The sequence below is a fragment of the Psammomys obesus genome, unplaced genomic scaffold (genome assembly GCF_907164565.1).
Source record: "Psammomys obesus unplaced genomic scaffold, mPsaObe1.curated_primary_1811, whole genome shotgun sequence".
NCBI classification, from domain to species: domain Eukaryota; kingdom Metazoa; phylum Chordata; class Mammalia; order Rodentia; family Muridae; genus Psammomys; species Psammomys obesus.
Genome location: NW_026596131.1, coordinates 12,454,101 through 12,477,324, shown reverse-complemented (window position 1 = coordinate 12,477,324; position 23,224 = coordinate 12,454,101). Strand labels below are relative to the sequence as shown.

General features: G+C 56.1%; 1 protein-coding gene across 3 annotated transcripts in view; it reads right to left on the bottom strand.

Annotated features, from left to right (window-relative positions):
- Positions 1 to 23,224, bottom strand: part of Septin9 (septin 9) — a 151,618-nt gene that overhangs the window by 48,594 nt on the left and 79,800 nt on the right. For all 3 annotated transcript variants that reach the window (XM_055592086.1, XM_055592088.1, XM_055592087.1), the window contains one exon: positions 15,453 to 16,094. In XM_055592086.1, the coding sequence (XP_055448061.1) occupies positions 15,453 to 16,094 (642 nt within the window). The remainder of the gene's footprint in view (positions 1 to 15,452; positions 16,095 to 23,224) is intronic.

Genomic DNA, 23,224 nt, shown 5'->3' with positions numbered 1-23,224 from the left:
CATAAAGACCCAGCCTCCTCCCCAACATTGGTCTACTTAGGGGATAGACTTTGGGGTGCCACAGAGCAACTCCAAGCCTCACAGCCCCGTCAGGCGCTTTGTTTCTAGAGATGGGGTCTCTCACTGGCCTGGGTTCACCAAGCAGGCTGGGCTGGCTAGCCATCGAGCCCCAAGGATCTCCCTGCCTCTGCCTCCCTTGTGCCACCATGCTTGGCTTTTTACATTGGCTTCTGGGAACTGAGCTCGGGTCCTAGTCATGTGGTCACCAGCCTGGCACAGAGGTTGCCGTGTCGGTGAAAGACCATGCTCCTGACAAGCAGCAGGGGAGAAGGGTGAGCGGCCTGGTCCTGCGAAGTGGAGACACAGCATGACCATTAGCACTCGGGTCTCCCACCGCAGTCAGCACTGGACCAGAGGGAAAGGGTAGAGCCGGGAGGTAAGCAGAGCCAGGAGACAGCAGAGCTCAGGGCACTTTCTCTGCATGCTGAGGTGTCCGTGGAAACCATCGGAAAAGAGCTTTCCCTGAGAGACTAGTTGTCAGCACAGACTCCAAAGCAAAGAAAGCCAGGAGGACAGACAGCCTCCCTGTGTTGTGGGCTGTGGGCAGGTGACTGAAGTTCTCTGGGCCTTCACTACCTGACCCAGAAAATGACTGGAGTCAGGGGACAGGGTCCCTTTCCTGGGCCTTGCCGTCCCATCTGTCAGTGCCAGGCTTGGCTTCGGGGAACAGTAGACCCAGTGTTAAGGACAGATTTTTCTAAATTCTCCAGGCCTCTTCCTCTCACCCAAAGCCTGCCCCACCCTCGACTCCTCCAGCACACAGCTCTGGAGGCCTGCTCAAGCCCTGGGCCTGGACATGAGGAGACAAGGCAAGGGGCTCCACTCCCAGTCCCCTGGGCCACATCAGCTGGCCAACCTCCTAAGAAGCAGGATGCGGGCTACTGTGCTGGCTGCCCTGTCTGGCTCCAGGACAGAGGGATGACAAGGCTCTGCCTGTCTCTGCACCTGAGGCTCCTGGGGTGGCCATCAAGGGTTTGGGCCATCAAGGGTCCCACGAGGCCCAGGAGCACTGGGTGCTGCTCAAGGCAATGCACAGCCAGCACTGGAGCTCACTCCCAGAAAGACTGAAAGAAAGTGTCCTGGGGTTCATAGGACCCTAGGCCTGAGCAACTGGATTGTGAATGGACATGGCCTCCCCTGGAGGTCAGACACTGTGCCCTGGCATGGTTTCAGGAGATGCCGGAGACAGAGGGAGGCAAGGTGTGCAATCTTACACACTTGCTGTCCACCTCTTCCCTGGTCTTGACACTCAGTTCCAACCAGAATGTGGCCTATCCCATTCCTGGGATAACTGATGAACCCCGAGTGAGCAAGGTCCACCCTGAACAGGAGGGCACTGTGTGCCGGACACGTTGTAAAACTACCCAGCAGAGTCCCAGGCAGGACAGTACGGGGTCACGCTGCTCACCCAGAAGCCAGGACGCCTTTCCCACCCAGCCCGACAGCTCCTGCTCCATATCCCACAGCGACAGCCCATACTGCTGCTCCAGCCTCATCCTATCCCAGGGCAGCAAGGGTGAAAAGTTCTACCTGCTTACTGGCCCACACTGCCTGCCATCCGCCCCCCTAGGCCAGCTCAGTGGTCAGGCTCCCCACCTGTCAGTAAACAAGCGTGGAAGCTCTCTGGGCCTCCCGGCTGCTGGATCTGGAAAACAAGCCACGTGGCAGGATGGGGAGTGGGGGGCATGGAGTTAGGATGGTCAGTTACCAACTTTTCCACCCACCTGAGATAAGGGCTTGGGGCCCTGGAAAGATCAGGAAAGCCCTCCAACTCCTAAGGCTTGAGGGCTAGGGAAGCCCAGGGGCCAGCCAGTGTTACAGGAAAAAGAGAAAAGGGAAGCTGACTGGGACTCTCAGACAGACAAACAGTTAAGCAGCCAGAGATCAGGAGGACCCTGACAGAAGTCTATATACACCCCAGGGAAGACTCCCCCAAAGCACCCTGGGCTGAGAACCTCCAGAACGCCAGCTCAGATGATCGCCCACCAATAGAACCCAGTGTGCCCACGACTCAAAGGCACAGGCTGGGAAGTCTCTGCTGAGAATGTGATGTACCAAGGCCGTTGGAGCAGAAAATCTCAAGAGTGCATTTAAATGAGCCAGGCCTTGGCCAGGAGCAGGCAAACTTCCTGCTCCCCAGGACCTCAGGGCGGGTGCTCTTCTGACACACTGGCCTGGGCTGTGACCCCCCCCCCCAACAGAAGGTCCCCTAACAGGCTGGGTAAGTAGCCCTAGCCAGGCAGGGTTGTGGATCCCAGGGTGGCCCTGACCCTATAGCCAGACCCTCCTTGGAGACAGTAAGGAAGGGCCCTGGCCCTCCTCCAAAGTCGCAGGATCTCTGGGGAGGAGGACCCCCCACGGTGGGTACCACCTGGTGGCCAGTGCACAGGTGTGGGGAAGGTCCAGAGACTGAATTAAGGGACCACTTTCCCCAACTAAGGCCGTGGCTCCTCCTCCATCTCCTCCCCAGCCTCACCCCATCTCGGAAAGCTGCTGCACAGGCAGGCTTGCCTCCCACAGCAATACACCCTCGCGATGAGGTTACCTGCGGGCTGTGAGGAGCCCCGGGGGCTGGGTTTCCTGAAACCAGGGTGGTCAGTAGAGTTGTGTGGGGCCTCGCTCTGGCGCACCTCAACCCTCTGTAACCGGAGCCAGCTGTGACAAGAACCTGTTCTGACCCCCAGCCCCCCCTCCCCCAGTCATCAGATAAGCATTAGTCAGCGGAACTGCAGGGAGCCAGCCTAGAGAGGCCTCAAGACAGAATGAGCCAGCAGCGGAGACCTTCCTCAGCCATCATTCCCAGAGTGGAAATACAGATACTTCCTCAGCCATGGCGGGGCAGAGGGAAGCCAGCAGGGGTCAGCCTGCTGCTGATGGAAGCCTGTCACCCTTCAGCTGGGTCCCTTTGGTGTGGGCATGAGGACACAGCAGAGGGCAGCTGGGGGTGCCAACACACCCACCTAAAAGACACGGGGGAAGGGGGGCATTGAGACGGAAGAACTCTGGGTTACTGGCCAGAGTTCAGGTTCTCCAGGTTCAGTACTCCAGGTTCAGCGAGAACAGCCCTCCCCCAAAATAAGTAGATAAGTAGATACCGAGAAAGATACAAACAAGGCCTTGTGCATGCACGAATGTGCGCACCAGCACACACATACAGGCATGTGCACACATGTGCATACTCCAGGACTCCCGTCTACGGTAGAGCAGGAGGTTTAAAGAGGACCTGTCCTGACGCTGGGCATGGGAAGATCCACTAGAGTCAGGGGCCCTTGTGTGAACTGTACCCCACTCCATCTCCTCCCCTTGCCCAGTTCTTAGCTTAGCGTTCCACAGGGCTCAGGCTGCCATGGCAGGGGTGGGCCTGCCCGGAGCCCTGAGAGGCAGAAGAGTGGGGCCAGAGCAGACACTGTGTCCAGTTTGTCCTAGCTGTCAGCGCAGATCAAAAGCAGCCGGTGCAACAAGCCTTGGAGCAACTGGGGAAGCAGGGCCACGTGGGGCTCAGGGGTAGCGGGGCCACGTGGGGCTGCCTGACCGGGGAGCTCAAAAAAGCCCTTTTGGCCAGCTCAGGGCCCCAGAGCAGCATGACTTTGGCAGGGCAGCTAGGGGCTTTGATGGGATTAGAGGGACTCCTCAGGCCTTGGAGGCGTGTCAGTCCAGAGCGGAGGCCAGGGGACTCTCCTCTCCAAGAGTATTGAAAACCTGTCAAGAGGCCAGGCGCAGGCAGAGCTGTCTTCCTGGACTCTGTGCCCCGGGTCCTGGATGCCACTGGCGGCACCCCCCCCACCCCCCAGAGGTGGAGTCTCAGCAACCAAGCTCGTCACTGGTACTCACCAATGGAGCATGGATCATCTCTAACCTCACTGGCCAACAACCTGGGCAGCAGGTGAGGAAAGAGCTCAGATCTTGCCTAGAACATTTAAGATGTTCTAAGAACATTTAAGATGTTCTAGGGTAGCAGACAACAGGGGGTGATCAGTGCAAACCCTCCCAGGAGCTCAGGCATGAACAGACATATGTACATATGACAGGAAACGCTTGCAAATAAAAACAATGGTGCTGGAGCAGGGACAACAGCCTCGAACCTGGCAGGCAGTCAGGGATCCTCCAACGTCCATCAGAAGGATGCTCACCTCCTGCATATACTAAGACCCATGACTCTTCTGGCATCCATGCTTTATCCGTGGTCAAAGCTGCCCCTCACTATGCCACAGGGGCAGAGAAGAGCCCCGACACCACCACCATCTACCAAGCGCTTAGCATACGAAGCTCAGCAGGCATCACCATGCCCAGGCACTTCTCAACTCACCTCCCAACAACCTGGTGGGTGGGGAAACTGAGGCACCAAACCTTCAAGCCAGGAGTGTCAGGGCTAGAACTCAAGTGCAGCTTGACTGGCTTTTTGCTCTGTTCTGTTTTAGACAGCATCTCATGCAGTCCAGGTTAGTCTTGATAGGTAGCTGAGGACGACGGCCATCATCAATTCCTCCATTTCTCAATTGCTGGGATTACAGGCGTGCACCACCCTGTCAGGTTTACGTGGTGCTGAGGATGGGACCCAGGCCTTCGTGAACACTAGGCAAGCGCTTTACCAACTGAGCGACCACCCTCTTACCCCCCCCCCAACTTCCACAGGGCTCTGAACTGCAGCTGTAATTCAAGTCATCTCCCAATGCCCTGGGAAGGCAGAGGCAGCAGGGTACTTGCAGACAAGAAAACCAATGCAGAGAATGCCCAACTGGCTGGAGCCAAAAGGCTGAGTCAGTGGCTTTACGGATAGATTTAGCACAGGAGAGTTAAAGGTAAGGGTTCCCTCCCCTTTTCATCTCCGGATGAGGCCGCTAGGGATTCAGACATAAAGGGCTTCTGGGACCCCAAAATCAGAGGGCTCCACAGCATGGAGAGAGGGTGCCTGGGGGGAGCCTGAGCACTGGATGGGGGGCAGGTGGCACCCTCAGGGCTGTGTTTCCTGTACTTCGATTCAGGATATAGAGGGACTGTGCTGGACCAGGCTGACTCACCCTCCCATACTCGGATACTGCCATATGGCAGCAGCCAGTTCAAAGGCTGCTGAGAAGCTCTGCTGGCTTGTTCTCTCCCCAAGAGCCACTCAACTTCGAAGGCAAACTAGAGCCCAAACCACAGTCTCTCTGGCCAGGGCCAGGACCCAGGAAGTATGGAACCATGAGCATGCCAGGCTGGGGCTTGTGTCTGGATGATATTTTGAAATTTGTTAGCCATAGCATAATTTCATAATAATTTCATAGACTCATTTGTTACCAGCATGATTTCAGTTTTTGGAAATATTGTGTTGGGGGATGGGGAGACAGATCAGTGGGGACAGCACGCGCCAAACAAGCAGCACGCGCATTAAAAGCCAGGCATGGCAGCAGGGGCAAAGACAGAAAGGATCCCCGTGGCTTGCTGGCCAGTCAGCAGTTAAATGCACTTAACTAGGTGAGTGCCAGGTTCAGAGAGACTCTGCCTCAAAAACAAGGCAGGGAGTGAGTGGGGAGGGCAGTGTCGACTTCTGCCCCCCCACACACACACATACACACACGCTCCCACACAATTATATTAACAGATGAGGATGAAACTCAGCGGCAGAACACCTGACTCGCACAAAGCCCTGAGCTCCATTCCAGTCCTAGGAGGAAAAACCAAAAAGGAAAAAAAAAAGGCTTTATAAGACACCATTTGTCTGGATCCCCGAGTCCCAGACTCCGCTCACGTACGCTCTGCGCTGGCGCCTGCGCCACAGTCATCTTCCATAACCTCCAGATGTCCTTGGCACCCTCCAGCCTACACATCTGGAGCCCACCCCAAGGCTTATGCTGGTCCTGCCCACCTCACCATCCCCAGCCCAAAGGCCACAGCATGTGACCCCACGAATAAGGAAGCTTCGGGACAGGGAACCCCCAGGTGGAAAGTCCCAGCAGCCGGTAAAGAAGAGAATGGCACCTTTTGCCGGGGTGGCAAACATTCTCTTAAATCGGCTGTGGAGGAAGGAGTGACAGGAAGCCATGTTTGATGCAAGTAAGATGGTGCTGGGTGGCAGCGGGTCTCCGGCATCATCAAGTCTGGAATGCGACTCAGAGTCAGAACTGTGTACACTGAGGAAAGGTGAGGTTCCGGGGGAAGGGGCTCGGTGAATGAAGCACTCTCTACCCCAGTGTGAGGAGCACAGTTGGCTGCTCAGCTACCTGTAATCTCAGCTCTTGGGAGTAAGCTGGCTAGCGAGACCCGGAGAGCTCTAGGCTGGAAAGAGAGCCTGTCTCAATGTAGGAGGTGAAGAGAGATCAAGAAAGACACTGACACCAACTCTTACCTATGCACGCACGCACGCATGCACGCACGCACTTATGCCCTGATGTAAAATGTATTTCTTCAGCTGCTTCCTGGAAGATTCCAGAAATCCCAAGACCTAGCATCCTGCCTTGACCTCTGCCCACCCCCAAGACAGAGTTTCTCTTTCCCATCATCCCTTCCTCCAAGGCTGCAACAATGAAGGGTGTGTGGCCCTGCTTTCCAGGGTACTGGGCTTCTCTGCACACGTCCCTTTCAGACCTGATGTCACTCTCCAACAATGCACAGCTGTGCTTCAGAACAGAGGGGCATCAGCTGGCATGACACAGCCTGAACATGCCCCTCTGCAGACAGGACCACAGCAGGATGGATGCTGCGGGGAGCCACAGCTAACCATCCCCTCGACACACCCTCCCCCAGAGGGTGCTAACACAACCCTCTCTGAATGGCCTGAGGGATTTCAAATAGGCGAGGGATCCCTCCTGGGGTCGCATCAGATGCTTATACTGCAATCCAGAAAAGCAGCAAGATTGTGAAGCAGCGACAAAAATAAAAATTTTAAAAGATTTATTTATTTCTTTTACATGTGAGTGCTCTACCTGCATGTACACCTGCACGCCAGAAGAGGGCGTCAGATCCTAGTAAAGATGGTTGTGGGCCACCGTGTGGGTGCTGGGAACTGAACTCCCTGGAAGAGCAGCCGAGGCTCTTAACCTCGGAGCCATCTCTCCAGCCCAACAAAAATAATGTTATGGTTGGGGTCACCATAAAATGAGGAACTGTATTAAAGGGTCACGGCATTAGGAAGGTTGAGAACCGCTGATCTAGGGAGAAACTGGGGTTTGGGGGTTCTGGCGAGATGACTGCTGCAGGGGCATGAAGGCTCCTCAGACCTCACATTGAAAAACACGGTCTTGCGAGCGTGTGACACCAACCCTGACAGCAGAGTGCAGGCGAGATGGCTCAGGCTCACAGCCACCTAGCCTGACCAAACAACAGAGCTTCCGGTTTCCTGAGAGACCATCTCAGGAGAATAATGCAGGAAAACACTGGACATCCTCTCCTGGGCTCCACATCTGGGCACGCATACAGGCCCACACCACAGACAAACACGCTTTTAAATTATTGTTGTTCTGTGTGTGTGTGTGCATTCATTTCTTTTTGAGACAAGGTCTTCCTATGTAGCCCTGGGCTGGCCTGGAATTCAGCATGTAGCCCAAGCTAGCCTCAGATTCATGAGCCTCCTATACCTCAGCCTCCCAAGTATTACAGGCACTCACTACATGCCCAGGTATATAATAACTGATTTCTTTCGGTGCTTGGGATAAAAAGCGATTGTGCCTGCCTGGCCAGCCCCATGCTACCAGGCTACATCTCGGCCCTAAAAAGTAAGTTTTGAAGAGTCTCTCCGAACTCCAGGCCATGGAAAATAACTTTGAGTGGGTTTTTTTTTTCAATACTAGACGCCCACAAAAGTATCAGCCCCAGATGGTTTCACTAGTGAGTTCCTTAAAAGATTTAACAAAGACAGGATTGTGTTGCTGTGAAAGTGTTCCAGAAGAGAGAGGAAGAAAGAAACGCATCCAGCGTGTTTTTGCTAAGCCAGCACAGCGCTGTCACCAAAAACACAAAAATAGCTCAGCTCACGCCCCATGCTGCAGAGCCAGCTCACAGTGCATCCGAGCAAAAAAAGAGAAAAAAAACAAAACAAAACAAACCCAAAAACAAAACAAAACAAAAAACCCAGGTGCCACCATGCTGCTTAAACCAAAATAAATTACAGCAGACTAAAGGCCTCGGCACATAAAAATAAAACCACAGAAACATTAGAAGAAAACATGAGTGAAGCTCTTGTCTATAACTCTAGAATGCAGCAGGACAGGAAACCCAAAAGCTCAGAGCAAAAGCAGAAGCCTGACAGGGAAGCCTTGGGATTTTCTGTTTGGAAGAACACCCTGTAGAGGGCGGGGGCGCCTTACCCCTCGAACTAGATACAACCAAGGTCAGAAGAATCTTTGTAACGGGAAGCTGCCTAGCACAAAGGTACATAGACAAATCCCAAACACCGGGCAGCGCCTACTCCCTCGGCGTGCAGGGAGGGACACACACGCTCCCATCTACTGTCACTGAAGAGCGCTGTGATGATGCACCGAGGGCTGGAGAGGTGAGAGAGCAAGCACTGCCCTTACTCGGGATCCGACCTAGGTCCCCAGCACCCAAGTCAGCGGCTCACACCTGCCAGCACCAGGGAATGGAACATCACTAGCCTCCCGTGGCGCCTGTACCCGCATGCACATACCTACACAGAGACACACGCATAGACACACAATTTCAAATAACAAGAGTGAATTTTTAAATGCTGTGACTGCTTGAGGCTGATGTGGGAGTGGCAAACTTTAAGTCCACACTTCCTCTTGACACAGAAACTACATTTCTGAGCTGCACATGGCAGCCACACGCAGGCAGGCATGCGTGCGCTTGAGCGAGCGAGCATGCATGCGTGCACGCACGTGAGTGAGGGCCCAGCTTCGATTCCTAGTGCTTGAAAAACAGAATGTGGTAACAGTGATTCGAGTTCACAACCTGCAGCCCCAGCTCCAGGGAATCCAAAACCTTTGGCCTCTAAGGACACCGGCACAAACATGCCCTCACCCTCAAACAGATGCACACACACGCCCGTAAGTAAAGCAGTGGTGCCACACGCCTTTCATCCCAGCACTCGGGAGACGGGCACACGTGGATCTCTGTGAGTTCGAGGCCAGCCCGGTCTACAGAGTCCCAGGATAGCCAGGCCTACAGAGTGAAAGTGTCTCAAAAAAATAATAAAAAATTTTAAATTGAAAAACTGGGTGAGGTGTGCACACATGCCCAGGACAAGCAGGCTCTGGAGGCAGGAGGATCAGGTCGGTACCATCCTCTACTACACAGTCAGCTCAGCAGCCTGTGATGCTGGAGTTAAGATCACATGCCTGGCAAGCATGAGGTGCTGGGTTCGAATCCCACCCCTGCAAAGAATGTGCCAAACCTTCCATGCTGAACACAAAGGCATGTGGTGGTCTAAACAGAAACAACAAAGTTATCTTGGCTTCCTCTGCATTCTCAAGATGCCTGTAAAATAGAGACTTTTTTTCCCCCTTTTATTTTTGTTTATGACCATGTTAAGGATCCAACCCAAAGCCTCACATGCTAATCTGGTACTCTACCACTGAGCCAACACCCCTGTCCGCCGACAGACTTTTTGACAAAATCTGCACACACAAAATTCCAAATGGCGACAGCATGCCCAGCTGTCAGCATGGCGACACTCTCTTGAGAGCAGCGGGGGAGGGAGGCAGCTTCCTTTTCTGGCTTTTTGGGAGCTATAGGATGGATTTACGATCTAGCAGCAAGCAAGAAAGGCGGTTTGGAATATATAGCAAAAGGTGAATGGGAGAAGGTAGGAGCCAGGAAGTGAGAAAGCGCCTGAGCACACCCGCCAGAAGGCCTGGAAAGTCTAGCGTTTCCTCTGTTCTGCATGCAAGGCACAGCTTCCTCCAGTAAGGGTAGGGCTCAGTATTCACACACGTGTCCTTGGTGCCAGAGCCCACTCTCTGTCCTAATGAGGAATCACACCCACCCTGACCACAAGAAAAATGAGCCAGAAGGGAAGTCAGCAGGCCCAGGGCAGAGCAGAAACAGGATCCCAGGCCCAGAGAGTGCGGGAAGCCTGCCCGGGGCCCTTGCACACACTCTGCTTCCACTCGAGCTGCTGTGAGCTATCAGAAGGGAGGGGGAAGCCCAGGCGACCTCAGGTTCCAGGCAGTGCCAGGCAAGCGGAAGGTGATTTCCCACCAGCAGCCAGCGCGTAGACTTCAGCCTGGGCCAGGTACGGTGCCAGCGGCCATAGGCTCCTTTCACTCTCTGGGGGACAGAGAGAGAACAGGGATCCCCACACAGGGACTTCCCTCGTGACTTGTTGGTCTTGGGGTAGAGTGAGGCCGTCAGAAGCAGGAGGGGGCGGGGCAAAGGGCATGAGCTCCTGTCACCCCCAACTGCCTCCCAAGCCCATGGCTTATTAGTTTAGGGGGTTTTGTTTGCTTGTTTTGTAGGACTTTTAAATGTTTAATCTTAATTTATGTGTCATGTCTGGGTGGAGGCCAGAGCCACAGGATTCCTCTGATGCTGGTGTTAAAGGTGGCTGTGAGTCCCCTGATGCAGGTGCTGAGAACCAAACTCAGGTCCTCCGTAAGAGCAGAGCATGTTCTCAACTGCTGAGCATCTCCCCAACTCCTTAAGAGTGTGTGTGTGTAAGCATGTATGTCTGTGATGTGTTTGTGTATGTGTGCATGCTATGTGTATGTGTGTGTGCTTAAGAAATCCAGGAGAGGGCGCCAGACCCCTTGGAAGTGGGATTACAGGAGGTCATGAACCACCCAATATGGGTGCTGGAAACTGAAATTAGGCCCTCCACAAAAGCAACAATTCTTGCTTTCTTCCTGGCTGTCCTGGGACTCACTCTGTAGGCCAGGCTGGCCTTGAACTCAGAGATCCACCAGCCTGTGCCTCCCAGGTGCAGGATTAAAAGCATGTGCCACCACGCCCAGCACCACAAACACTCTTAGCCTCTGGGGTATCTCTCTGAGCCTCCCTCCCCGCTGGCTTTATGGTTGAGGCGGGGTCACACGTGTCCCCGGCTGGACAGGACTGACCTCCTTGCCTCTACATCCCAAGCACTCTCCGATGCCCAGGGTTTGCAGAGAAGGAAGGAAGTCAGGTCTGGGGTCCCACTGTCCCTGGTCTATTGACCACAGGAGGGTGAAGGAGTCCCTGTAACTGGGAGAGGGACCTACCCTGTCCTCTGCAAGCCCTAGGGAAAGTCAACTCCCACACTTGAGGCTCTGGAGACAGGGCCAGCATGTGCCACGTGGCACTCTCCAGGGGCTGCCCACACCCAGGGTGTCAGCTGGGAGCACCAGCGCCCTCTCATCCAAGGCTGAATGTGCCCTCCGTCCAAGCACACAGACAGAGAGCATGGCTCTCTACCCCGGGGCTACCCTCAACAGCCATGGCACCATTCGGACCTTGGATCCCAGCGGCAGTCCAAGGCTCAGAGGCTGAGGATGCAGGCATGGCTCCTCCTTGGGCAACTGCTTCATGTAGGTGGGTGTGCCGCACAGTGCCACGAGAGGGGCCAGGCTCAATCCGGAGCACCACTGGGTGCTCAGAGCCTCAGCCACGGAACTGGAGGAATGGAACAGGACCCGTCCCCCAGGCAGGCGTGCCCCAGCTGTCTTCCTCTCTATTTAAGGTATTCCACAGCTGCTGGGCCGCGATCCGTGGAGAGGCCTGGCTCTCCCTCAGCACTGCGCCCTTGGCTCTGCAGACAGCTGGGCGGCAGACAGCTGGGTAGGCGGCCAGGGAGGGACTCTGCCTGGATCCTAGAGCCAGGCTTTGTCTGCCTCCACCTTGAAGGAAATGCCACTGGCCTAACCACTCTTCCTCACAGCCCTGCAGTTTTCTTACTTGGCCTAAGTGGGAACAGTCCGGGAGAACTCGGACTGAGCGGGCCCATTCCTAGGAGGGAAAGACATCAAGTCCCAGAACAGGGTGACCACTGTGGCAAGGAGCAGAGAGGGTCATGAGAGTGTGGTGGCTGGTGGGAATGTCCCTGCTGCGGATTCGGCTGCAATCCTTCAGAAGAAAGGCAGGAGGCTCCTCAGGCCCCCTTCTGTGCTGGCTTCACGAAGCACGAGCTGGCTTCCACACGAGGCCTTGAGCAGCAGATGAAGAAACCCATCCCTAGGAAAGCCACCACCCACGGACAGTTGGGGGGACCCGCATAGCCAACAGGGTGCTGTGCAGATACAAAGGCTGTCTGTGGAGCCCTCTGCAGAGGCTGGGTTATCTCCCCACCAGTTCTCATGGTGGTCTCCCGCTCCCCCACTGGACACCCTGACTTGTGTCCAGGGTGTGGGGTGTGCTAAGTCCTCCCCACGCTGGACCTGAGCTCAGACCCTTCTGTCCCCTCTTCTGTGACACCACAGGTGGCTTCAGGGAACCTGTGCTCTGATTAACCCCCTCAGTGCCACAATGGACTTGTAGCCCCACAGTCTGCATAGGGCCTCTCCCCTAATCTGTCCCCAGGTCTGATGTAGACACACACCCAGGGACCCACAGGAAGTGGCCAGCCACCCCTCACAGGCACGGAGCCAGGGACCAGCCTTACTGACGAATAGCTTTAGAAACTGAGGCAGGCTGAGAATCGGAGGTGACCCCTCAGGACAGTGGGCTCATGGGTGCAGCAGGGACACACCCAGGAACTCGGTGGGGCTTCACAAGCACCAGAGAAGGCAGCAGAGCACGAGGGAGTGGTGAGCAAGTGCAGCACCCGCCTTATAAGGCAGTCTGGGGAGCTGCTGGCGTGGCCGTGGGCCAGAGTGGAGGCTGCAGGGGCTGAGCCAGCAGCCTGCCCTGGCTGGATCCCAGCACCACCCATCTGTGACAGCAGGAACCCAAGGTAGACTGGCAGAGCCTACGTCTCAGCGGCCAACAAGCTCAGCTGGGCCCCCTCCTTAGCCATCTAGGCCCCCTTTTCCCTCCACAGTACATCCTGAGGATGGCTCTCTACCTCTGCCCTACCCCCGGCCCTGCAGGTGCTTGCAGCAGCCACCAAAATGTTATCCCCATCCCCATGTCCCCACCTGCCAGGTGCCACCATTATTTTGTATTTATTTTACATGTACGATTGCTTTGAATTCACGTATGCTGTGGGCCCCATGTGCACGCCTGGGGCCCGCAGAGGTCAGAGAGCACATCAGAAGAGCACATCCCTTCCTCTTAGAGGTGGAGATGGTTGGAGCTACCGAGTGGGCACTGGGACCAAACGAGGGCTCTTAACTTCTGTGCCTCCTCCCCGGCCTCCGCCTTTTGAGGGCAGGGTCTCTTGCCAGATCTGGGCTGGCCTGCTCTGTGAGGCTGGCTGGTCAGCAATCTCCTGCCATCGTCCTGTCTCTACCTCCCCAGTGCTTAAGGTGGTAAGCAATTATACACATAAAACAAAATTAAGTAGATCTAAAATTTAAAGATGTGGAGTGGGGGCTGGAGAATTGGCTCAGAGGTTAGGAGCATGCCATGCTGGTTTGATTCCCATAAGGCAGATCACAATTGTCTGTAACTCCAGTGCCAGGGGATCCATGGCACCAGGCACGCACATGGCACACAGGTATATGCATGCAGGCAAAATACCCATAAAATAAATACATCTTAAAAAAAAAAAAAAAAAAAGGAAAACAAAACAAAAAAAAAAAAACCAAGGTGGATGCCTCCTGAGGAATGACACCAGGACTGACCTCTGGCCTCCAGTCCCAGTCCCTCCCTCCTTCTCTCTCTCTCTCTTTCTCACCTACCTTTCTTCACCCTAACCTATAGAAGTCCTGCCCTCCCCAATAGCTTTCCACAGAGCTCTCTTCAGTGTTCACCCACTGCCTTCCCATAAGCCATCAAGGCAGAGGCTGTGCACTCATCCCCATGGCCCAGGCCCGGCCCAGCCCTGTATGCAGTGTCTGAGGCGCTTCCTCAGAAGAAAAACAGCATCCTTCAGCAGACATCCCCCGCCCCGCCCCAGAACCTGGACCACCTTCGGTGCAGCCAACACCAGCTGCGAGCACCAGCTGGGGAGCCTGGTGCAGCTGTCTTATCTCTCTGTGCACATCCTGTCTGACTCAGCAGCGTGCTCATCTCATCTCAGGAGGGAGGTGTATCTGGTGCCTCTGGAGGTCCCAGATCAATCAGGCACTGTGGAGAAAAGACAGGGCACTGGCCCCTCTACTCAACCACACCCAGGGCCTTTGTATCCCCCACCTGAGGTGTGGATGCTGACTCGAGTTTAGGACTTAGAGAGAGCCAGACACACACCAGGAGCTGGAAGGACCCTTCAAAGGTTCATGAGCCCAGCACTGACACTCTCAGAAGGCTGAGCCCAAGCTCCCCACCCCTCATCCCAGCCTGGTCCCAAGCCCACCAACCACTAGAGAGCCAAAGGATGGGAGCTTTACAAAGCTATGTGCATCACCACGATGCAATCACTGTTTACAAGAGCCAAACGGTGGGAGACAGCCAAAGTACACCAGTGGAGGAATCGATTCTACCTGAAGCTGGGACATGGCACATGTTTTAGAGGGAACCAAAGTCTGACATATATACGGTATGGGTGGACAGTGAGGCCGCTGTGCCGGAGAACAAGCAGGGCAAGTCAGACAGAAGATGCAGGGGCTGGGAGGCCCTGAGGCAAGGACATGAAGGGAGATGCTTCTTGGGGAGCAGATTTCTGTTTGGGTGTGGAAAGTTCCGGAAATCCCCGGAAGCGGTGGTACTTACAGCACGACCTGGTTGCGGCAGCGGCACTGAGCTGCACACTTTAACACGACTACGGCAGCCAAAGTACCTCGAGCTCGTTTCACTACAGTTAAAGGTGGCAATTAAAGGAGAGAGCAGCAGCCATCGTCACCCTGCGTCCTGACTGGCTGTGCCGCTCCATCCCACTTTCCCACCACGATGACTATGTCCTCTGGAGGCCTTCCCTTCCTTCGGCAGGTTGTCGGGTGTTTCTGCCTTGGTGAAGTTACTCATGTGGTGGGGAAGGCCAGATAGAGAGATGGAGAGACGGGAGGGTTCCCGTGCGACCTCAGGGGACCCACATTCCTCCCCCATCCTCAGCTCTGGACCTCCACCAGGCACTCAGGCTGCAGCTCTTCTGTGTCTCAGAAGGTCCGCCCAGAGACCTAGCAATCACCAGAGCATGGCTTGTTCTGGCCCCACAGGAGCACACATGACTCCAGCACCAACCACTGCTCCCCAGCCACCCAGGCCTCACAGTTCCAGGATCACATGACAGAGCTCTGGCATTGGCCACCCACGGAGCTTGGTGCTTCAAAGGTACTCCTCCACTGCAGGCTCTTGCTGTGGGCCTGAGCCTTGGGACACAACTCTGCACATCCAGGCCTTTGCCCATCTATGCACTCATGCACGCAAACACTGGACTTCTTCCAAGAACCCCACAGCAAGGTCCCGTCCCAAGTACACGGCCTGAAGGCCCAACTCGGGGTACTCACCCTCCTGGTTCCGGTATGGGACCTCAGCCACAGGGGGGGGCCTGGGCTCCAGCCTGCTCTGCGGCTGAGACATCGGGGCCTCGGAGTTCTCCAGGGTCTGGGGCGGGAGCGGGCAGTTGGGTGCCTCAGCTGGCTTGGGCACCTGAATCTCTACCCTCTTGGGGGCAGCATCGGTGACAGGCACAGGAGGGACATCGGGAACCTTGGAGACGGGGGTCTCCGCCCTGCGATGCGCTGACTCCTGGGGCTTGACAATGGTGATCTCCGTCCTCCGGGGGACAGGCTCTGGTGTCTTATGACCCAGGACTTCTGCCCTCTTAAGCCCGAACCGTGAGGCCCCGGCAGCTGAGCCCGAGCTCTCCACCTGCTTGGAGGAGATGTCAATGGAGAGCTCGGTGCGGCGAGACATAGGCTCGGAAGCCTTGGGCCCTGCCAGCTCCACCCTCCGGAGGGAAGGCTTGGGGGAGCGCTGACTCAGGGAGTCTACGAGGCGGGCAGCGGGCTCTGAGTTCTTCACACCCAGGTCCTGGAATTTCTGGCTGGAGCTGGCCACCGTCGCCCGAAGCAGCGGGGTCTGGACCCTCCGGGGTGGCGTGGAGTTGGGTGGTTCAATCTCCTCAACTTCAAACGATCTCTTTAGAGCTGAAAGATAGAGAGGAGACGTGGATGTGGCGTGAATGCTGGCGGAGGGACCCTGGCAGCCCACGGTGCTCTCTGTGTTAAAGAAGGGCAAAAATGGCAGGCCATGGGGAGCGGGGAGATCCCAGCTACTCAGGAGGCCGAGGAAAGAGCTCAAGGTCAGGACCAGCCTGTGCTACAGACCAAATTCAGAGCCAGCATGGATAACCCTGTGAGACCCTGTCATCGAAAGAGCGAGGGATCCATGGCAGAGTACTTGCCTACCATGCACAAAGGCCGGGGATTAACACCCAACCCAGACAGAGGGGTAAAAAAAGAAAAGACAGAGAGGTATGCTGGCTGGGATGCTACAGGGCTCACCAGGACGCCACCTCCCTTTCCCACAGACCAGCCCACTGTAGGACCTCCCGCAGTGTGCCCAACACTCAGACCACACAGCCCCGCCCACAGCCTCCCACTCCAGGGACTTAGGGCTCTGCCGTTTCTCTTCTGTGGCTTTCCTCTCCTCCATCCTTTCCTTGCCTGACACACGCCCAGACGCCACCAACCAACAGAGCGCCGACAGCCGGAGTGGTGGCACCTGGTGACCACCCGCACCCGCCGGGCTATAAAGAATATTATTCCTGGGACTGGAGAGATGGCTCAGACGGGAGGAGCACTGGCCACTCTTGCAGAGGCCCCGGGTTCAAGTCCTAGCACCCACATGGTGGCTGACCCATAACTCCGGCTTCAAGGGATCTGATGCCCCCTTCTCACCTCTGCAGGCTCCTGCACAGATATTCACTCAGGCACACTAACATACACATAAAGTAAGCTTTTTCCGGTGCGGGGGATGACTCCCTACCTGGCCAGCGTGTAAAGGCTCTCATGACCAAGACTGACAGCACAGTAGTGGGTACTGCACTTGATAGTGGAGTCGGCAGAGACCCCCACCAGCTTCCTGCCCCACAAGCGCACATCATTAAATAAAAAATGATAAATGTACTTTTAAGAAGCATGCTATGCCCCTGGCAGGGGCTGCTGAGAGGTTCCCGACAGCATGGAACCACAGCAAACATCTCTGATCCAAAGGCTGGAACCCTCAGCAACGGTCGCTAGGCTCAGTGCACGCCCACCGAGCGCCTCGGGCTTGGCCCTGTCCATCTGGCACTCCGGGCGGTGCAGCTCCCACCCAGTGTCTCCACTCAGCCACGCTGACACAGCCACTGGAGCCTGCTCCCAAGGGAGCAGCAGGGTGGTTGGTGGCTGGGAAGCCTCCATCCTCCTGTCTCTGCAGCTACCAGCTAAATGAGAAGCAGCTGTTTAGCTTAGCCAGGCGCAGAGCCGGAAGGGCCCACGTGGCAGGAACAGCCAACAGCTCTGGCTCCAGACAATGCAGGCTCTGAACCCAGCCCCGGAACCCAGATGCCACGGGACCCCATGGTGTTCTGCTCCTGCCCACAGCAGAAAGGACCAAGAGCTGGCCCAGCCCCCAGCCACAGCTCCAGGGCTGTAGGTACCGGCCACGCCTCCAGCCTTCTCCAAAGCCCTACCCCAAGCCCTACCCCAAGCCCTACCAGACCTTCCTTGTGAAGGCTACTGGCTGGGACAGGGGTCACTCACTAAAGAACTCAGTCAGTAAAATGCTCCCAGAAGCCACATCTTCAAGAGCCAGGTGTGGGGCACACCCTTGTAAATCCAGCGCTGGGGAAGAGGAGCTTGGGAGACCGTCTCGTCTAATTAACGCAGCCTCCCAGGGAGCTCCAGGCCAAGGTGGCCATGCACACAGGCTAGTGCTGTCAGAATTCCTTCCCTGGGAGACATACAATGTCTCCTAAGGTCCCAACGGCAAACTAAAATACGATTCCAAAGCTCCCCCCAGGGAACGAGTGAGTTTACTGGTCTCATTTACAGAGCCCGGGTGAGGGGCTGCCTGCAGGAGCACGGGGGACTCACAGCAGGCACACTAGAAAGTTTTCACCCAGAATGAATGATGCTGTCCCCACAGCCACACAGATGGAGGAGGCCCTCCGTGAGCCTTCCTTCCAGCCACCCCCAAGAGCAGCTAGGGCAGAACTGCTTACAAACGGCCGGGAGGAGTGGCTGGAACCTCAGGTCCTCATGAAAAGCATGTAACAGAGCTGAAGACAACTGCACCCGAAGGCCTCAGCCATCCATGGTCTCGAGGCCCCTAGGTCCCTTGGCTATCTCTACAATGTGCTAACACACAGGAAGAGCCTGCTCCTGTCCCTGGAGCTCGGGACCTCCCCCCAGAAGTACCTATCCTCCTCCTCAGAAGAAGAACAGGTCCGAAGCCAGGCTCCTTCCAGCCTTCCCGCATCCCACGCTGTCCACTGCCCCAACACCCACCCACCCACGCAACGGGCTTCAGGGACTATGCTCAAAACCAGGCACAGCCCACTCACAGCCCAGCCATAACCTCACTAACTTCTAACAGCGTGGCCACGTGCTTCTAACTACGGCCATGGAGCCCAGAGGGTGGGCCGTGGGAGCAGGGAGGCATCGCCTTCATCCCCATCCAGTCCAGGAAGCCCCACTTTCTTCAAAGGTTATATAGTGGTTCAGAAAGCCCCCCCCCAAAAAAAAGACCTGTACAAGGGCCAACCCCTCAGAACCTTGTGGGAAAGGGGTCTTCCATCTGTTAAGAACATTTCGGATTTGGGACAGACACCAAGCAGTGTCCTTGAAAAAGAAAATACTTAAGATTATCTGCCGGCTAGAAGCCAGAGGGGATCTGAGTGACAGGCCACAGCTGCTAGGAAAGGCAGGAAGTAGCCTCCCTTTGGAGGGTTTGGACAGAATGCAGCTTTGCTGACACCAGAACTAAGAGAGAACGGAGGAGTCCACCCTTGTCACCAGTCCTGCAGTATAGCAGGGCACAGGAACCCCAGGAGAGACTGAACTCGGAGTGGTGTGAGGTCATCAGGACAAGTGTACACAGCAGCTCAATCACAGGGCATCTGGCTGTGGCCACGGAACCCTTTGCAGATCTGAGACCCTGACCTGGGGACCTATCCCATCCCAGTAACTGGCTAGGGAGAGGACTGGCCTAGCACAGGCCCAAGCTAGTGCAACCAAAGGGCTGGTAGGGGGCACCCAGCTGAACCCCAAACACACTGAAACACATAGGGCCGAGCCATATGGGGAAAGTCTCCATACTGCCCCTGAGAGCTGGAACCATGCTATCAGCCCTCACAGCAGGAGGCGGCCACCTTGGCCCTTCTTTACCCAGTGAAGCTACAGAGGCCTGACCATCACCCCTAAGCCAGGCTCAGATCTCAGATCTCTGCGCCTCCTCGGCCTCCACAGTCCTAACTTGAACCACAGTCTGTGGAGGACTCCTGTGCCCCTGGCCCGCTTCTGGGATTGCATCCGGGGAAATAACCAGAAGGTTTATGTATGAAGACACCTACATCAGCACGAACAGGGCAAACGCTGGAAACAATTCGGGTCTGCATGCCACAGTCCCGCAGACTCTTCAAAATCATGTCACGGAAGATGAGAAATGCCGTAAATATTAAGGAAAAATAGCCTGATCTTAAGGCGCACACGCAGGCCCTGACGCCCTGTCGCATGTGCCCTCGCAGTTTGCGAGCACGTGGGCGCTTGCATCCACGATGGCAGCGGCCTGCCCCAGCCTGACACCAGTGGTAAATACAGGTCACTGAGACTTCCAGGACCCCAGACTGAGGGTGAGAGTCACTGCCTCAAGCTCAGGATGAGGAGGAAGCTGAGTTCTCCCAGGCAGTCCCAGCTTTGTAAACATGAGGACCTGGGTTCGGATCCCCAGAACCATGTGAAAGCCAGGTGCGGTGGCCTGCATCTCTAACCCTAGGAGGATGGGGCCACCGGCCAGCCCGCCTAGCTGAAATGGCAAACTCCAGGTTCGGTCTTAAAAAAGAAAGAAGGTGGAGAAACAACTGAGAGGAACTCAGGCCTCCACATGTGTTCACACAGGTGCCACATTCACTACACACACCTACCACACCAAAGACGTACCTTGATAGGAAACCTCTGGTGGCTGCGGACGGCTCTGCACAGGGTCCCAAGCTGCCGTGCAAGAGAACACACACCTCCCAGCTCACCTCTTTCCCACCCGCTGCCCCTCACACACCTGGCCTCAGCTGCTACACACAGAAAGAGGCCAGCGGCCTCCGTCCAGCTGTAAACACTCCCTTCCCCAGAACCTGTGGGGGGCCTAGGCTGAGCAGCCCAGGTCTGGGCCTGTTTAAGGAGGAATGTGGCGAGCACAAGGGACCATTGTTAAGGCCCCTGGCTCTGACCGAAGGCTGCAGGAACCTCTGAACCTCTCCAGGCTCCTGAAACCAGATCGAACACTTCCGGGTGCAGGGATGGCTTTGGGCCTGCTCTGGGGTGGGGGGAGGAGGGCAGGGAGAGGGGCAAAGCCCTCCATAGCCTGAGACAGCTGTCCTGCCAGGAATTGAGAGTCTGTGGCAATGCACAGCCCCCGTGGGAGGAACAGCACAGGACCACAGCTCAGGCTCTAAGACACTCAGGTCAAACAAAACCTTTCCCCCCCAGGAACCGCAACACATAGCAGCCACCTGGAAGGCCGAGTCCACAACCCGGGGCACTGGACAGGTGGCACCTCACAGTGAAGAGGTCCACCCACAGGTAAGAACGCACCTGTATCCACAGGAGATGGTGGGCGCCAGACCAGAAGGCCCCCCTGGCTGTGACTGTCCTGTCCCCGCTCTCAGGCGCCTTTGAGAACTGGGCCTCAGGCCCAGATCCTTACTCTAAGAAAGCGTGGGGCGGGGCAACGGGCAAGGTCTTGGCCTTGGCAGAGCTGAGGCTAGCTGGGAGGCCTTACCCTCCTCCTCAAGCCCAAACTGGAGGCGGCAACTCCCACCCTGCACAGAGCCTGAAAACACAGAGCAAGGGCCCCCCGGCCTTCCCTAGCTGACCTTGTGGCATGCTGCCTGCCTGGTAGCCGCCTTCAAGGCGGATAGCTGCAGACTCAGAGTGCTGGTGGGGCCACAGTGAGCGCCTGTATCCTGGAACACCTCACCTAACTGTGGCAACGACGCTGTCGTGGACTCCACAAGTGACTGGTGACAGTGGCAGCGGTGTCCCCACAGGTGGCCCACCTCTCCTGTTGTCCCCTTTCCCCCACCTGCTGCTCAGGTACCCTGCAGGATTCACCTCATCCCAGACAGCCTGATTCTGCCTCTGCCTCTGCCTGGGACCTGAAGGAAGCTGCATTCTGGTCTTCCCCAAACCTCGAATATCAGCATTCTCTTTCTCAGCACTCCCCGGCAGGACAGCTCTGTGGATGTCTCCTCAGGGCTCCTCAGGGCATGCTGGATTCTATTCTCTTTCATGGCCTTGTCCTCCATGTCCCGTCACATCGCCTACTTGGGTCCACAGCTACCTTCGGGAGCCTAGGCTGTTGGCGTGGGGTGGAGTCATGGTAGGTAGGTGGGGATAGATGGGGGACAGGCTTGGGACAAGAAGGAGGACAAAGATGGGTGACAAGGGGAGGGATGTACCTTCAGGAAGCAGAACAGCCCCAAAGGAAGAACTTAAAAATAGCCCCAGTGAGTAGAGCCTGTACCGGAAGTCCGTAAACAGCCACTGCTCCCAGCCTTGAATCCCTACCAACAACCATGTGGTTGTTTAACAACAAAGCCAGGCCAAGTCCAAAGGAAGAGAGGAAGCCCTTCCTCCTTACACAAACTTCAGACCCACCGGAGTCTAGGAAGGAAAGTGAGAGAGCAGGCGCTGACGCCTCAGGAGCTACGGCCTCAGGACAGCCTCCTTTTGCCCTCCCGCTGCACCTTGCTCAAAGCCAAGCCCTGCTGTGCCCAGCACACAGAGCATGGAGAAAAACCACCTCTGCCCAGGGATCCAGCATGGCAGCCAAGGGCTCCAGCTACCCTGGGTTTATCTGTACATGTGGCTGACAGATGGAGGCCTGGGATCACGACACTGAGGTCATTACCCAGAGTCCTGTTCTGTGATCCCCTCTGCCTGCCTCTGGAAACCCAGCATGAACTCTGGAGGAGAAAAAGGCTGGACACTTCCATCCACCCACCCCAGGGAAGAAGTACAGCCAGTGGCCCGTGATTCTGCCAGGGGGCTCGGGGCTCCAAGGACAAAGCTAGAGAAGGCCATTCTGCTGAAGCGAAGAGTCAAGAGTCAACCCTGTGCTGTCTCCTCTTCCCCACTCTCCCTCCCTTTTACTCTTCCTCCTCCTTCACCTCCTCTCTCTTGGTTCTCTGAGACAAGGCTCACACTGTATCTAGCCCCTATCTGATCTCAAACTCTCAGTGATCCTCCTGCCTCAGACTCTCAAGTGTATGTACCCCCAAGCCTGCCTCCATATACTACTTTATGATGACTCTGGAAAGAGATGTCTTTCTCTGCCAAGGTCACTCTGGGCACTCAAGGTCCCTGACTATCACATGACCACACTCGATCATGATCGTGTAAATAGGTTAGAAACATCCCATCCCTGCAGCTGGATGTCTGAGAGAAGAGAACATAGAAGAGACGCACAGGAGGAGGTGGGCACAGGGTCTCAGCACAGCACACAGGGCATGAGTACCCACATTGCTCCTCCTGGCAGCTGCGGGTGGTTAAGACTTGGTGCTCGGGATCCCAGGCCCCGGGCTAGGCAAGTGCGATACCCCTGGGCTCTTCCCATGGGTCCCCAACGTCCTTGGAAAAACCTGTCAGTCAACGGTTGAGATGAAGCTGCCTGCCCCGGTCCAGCCAGCAAAAGGCTCACCTATCTGGAATCCACTCAGATCCTGTCACAATGGCTCCCCCAAATCCACCTACCTGCTTCAGGTGGGCCGGGAACAATGAGATAGGCAGCGCCCACCCGAATGCCACACTTACACACTGCCTCCCGCAGCCTAGAACTGTGGGCCCTGTCTGGGGGGAATTTCTCCAATTAGGATTCATTAAAGTGAGGGTCTGAACGACTGCCCTGGATTAGAGTGGGCCCTCAGTCCGTGACAAGAACAGAGCGCCCATCCCTCCCTCTGGGCCTGGAGAAGGTACTTACGCCACAGACACCTTGAGCTGGAACTGCCGGCCTGCACAGCTCTGAGAGAACACAGTGTGACAGTGGTGAGTCCCAGCAAACCTCTGACACTTTGATA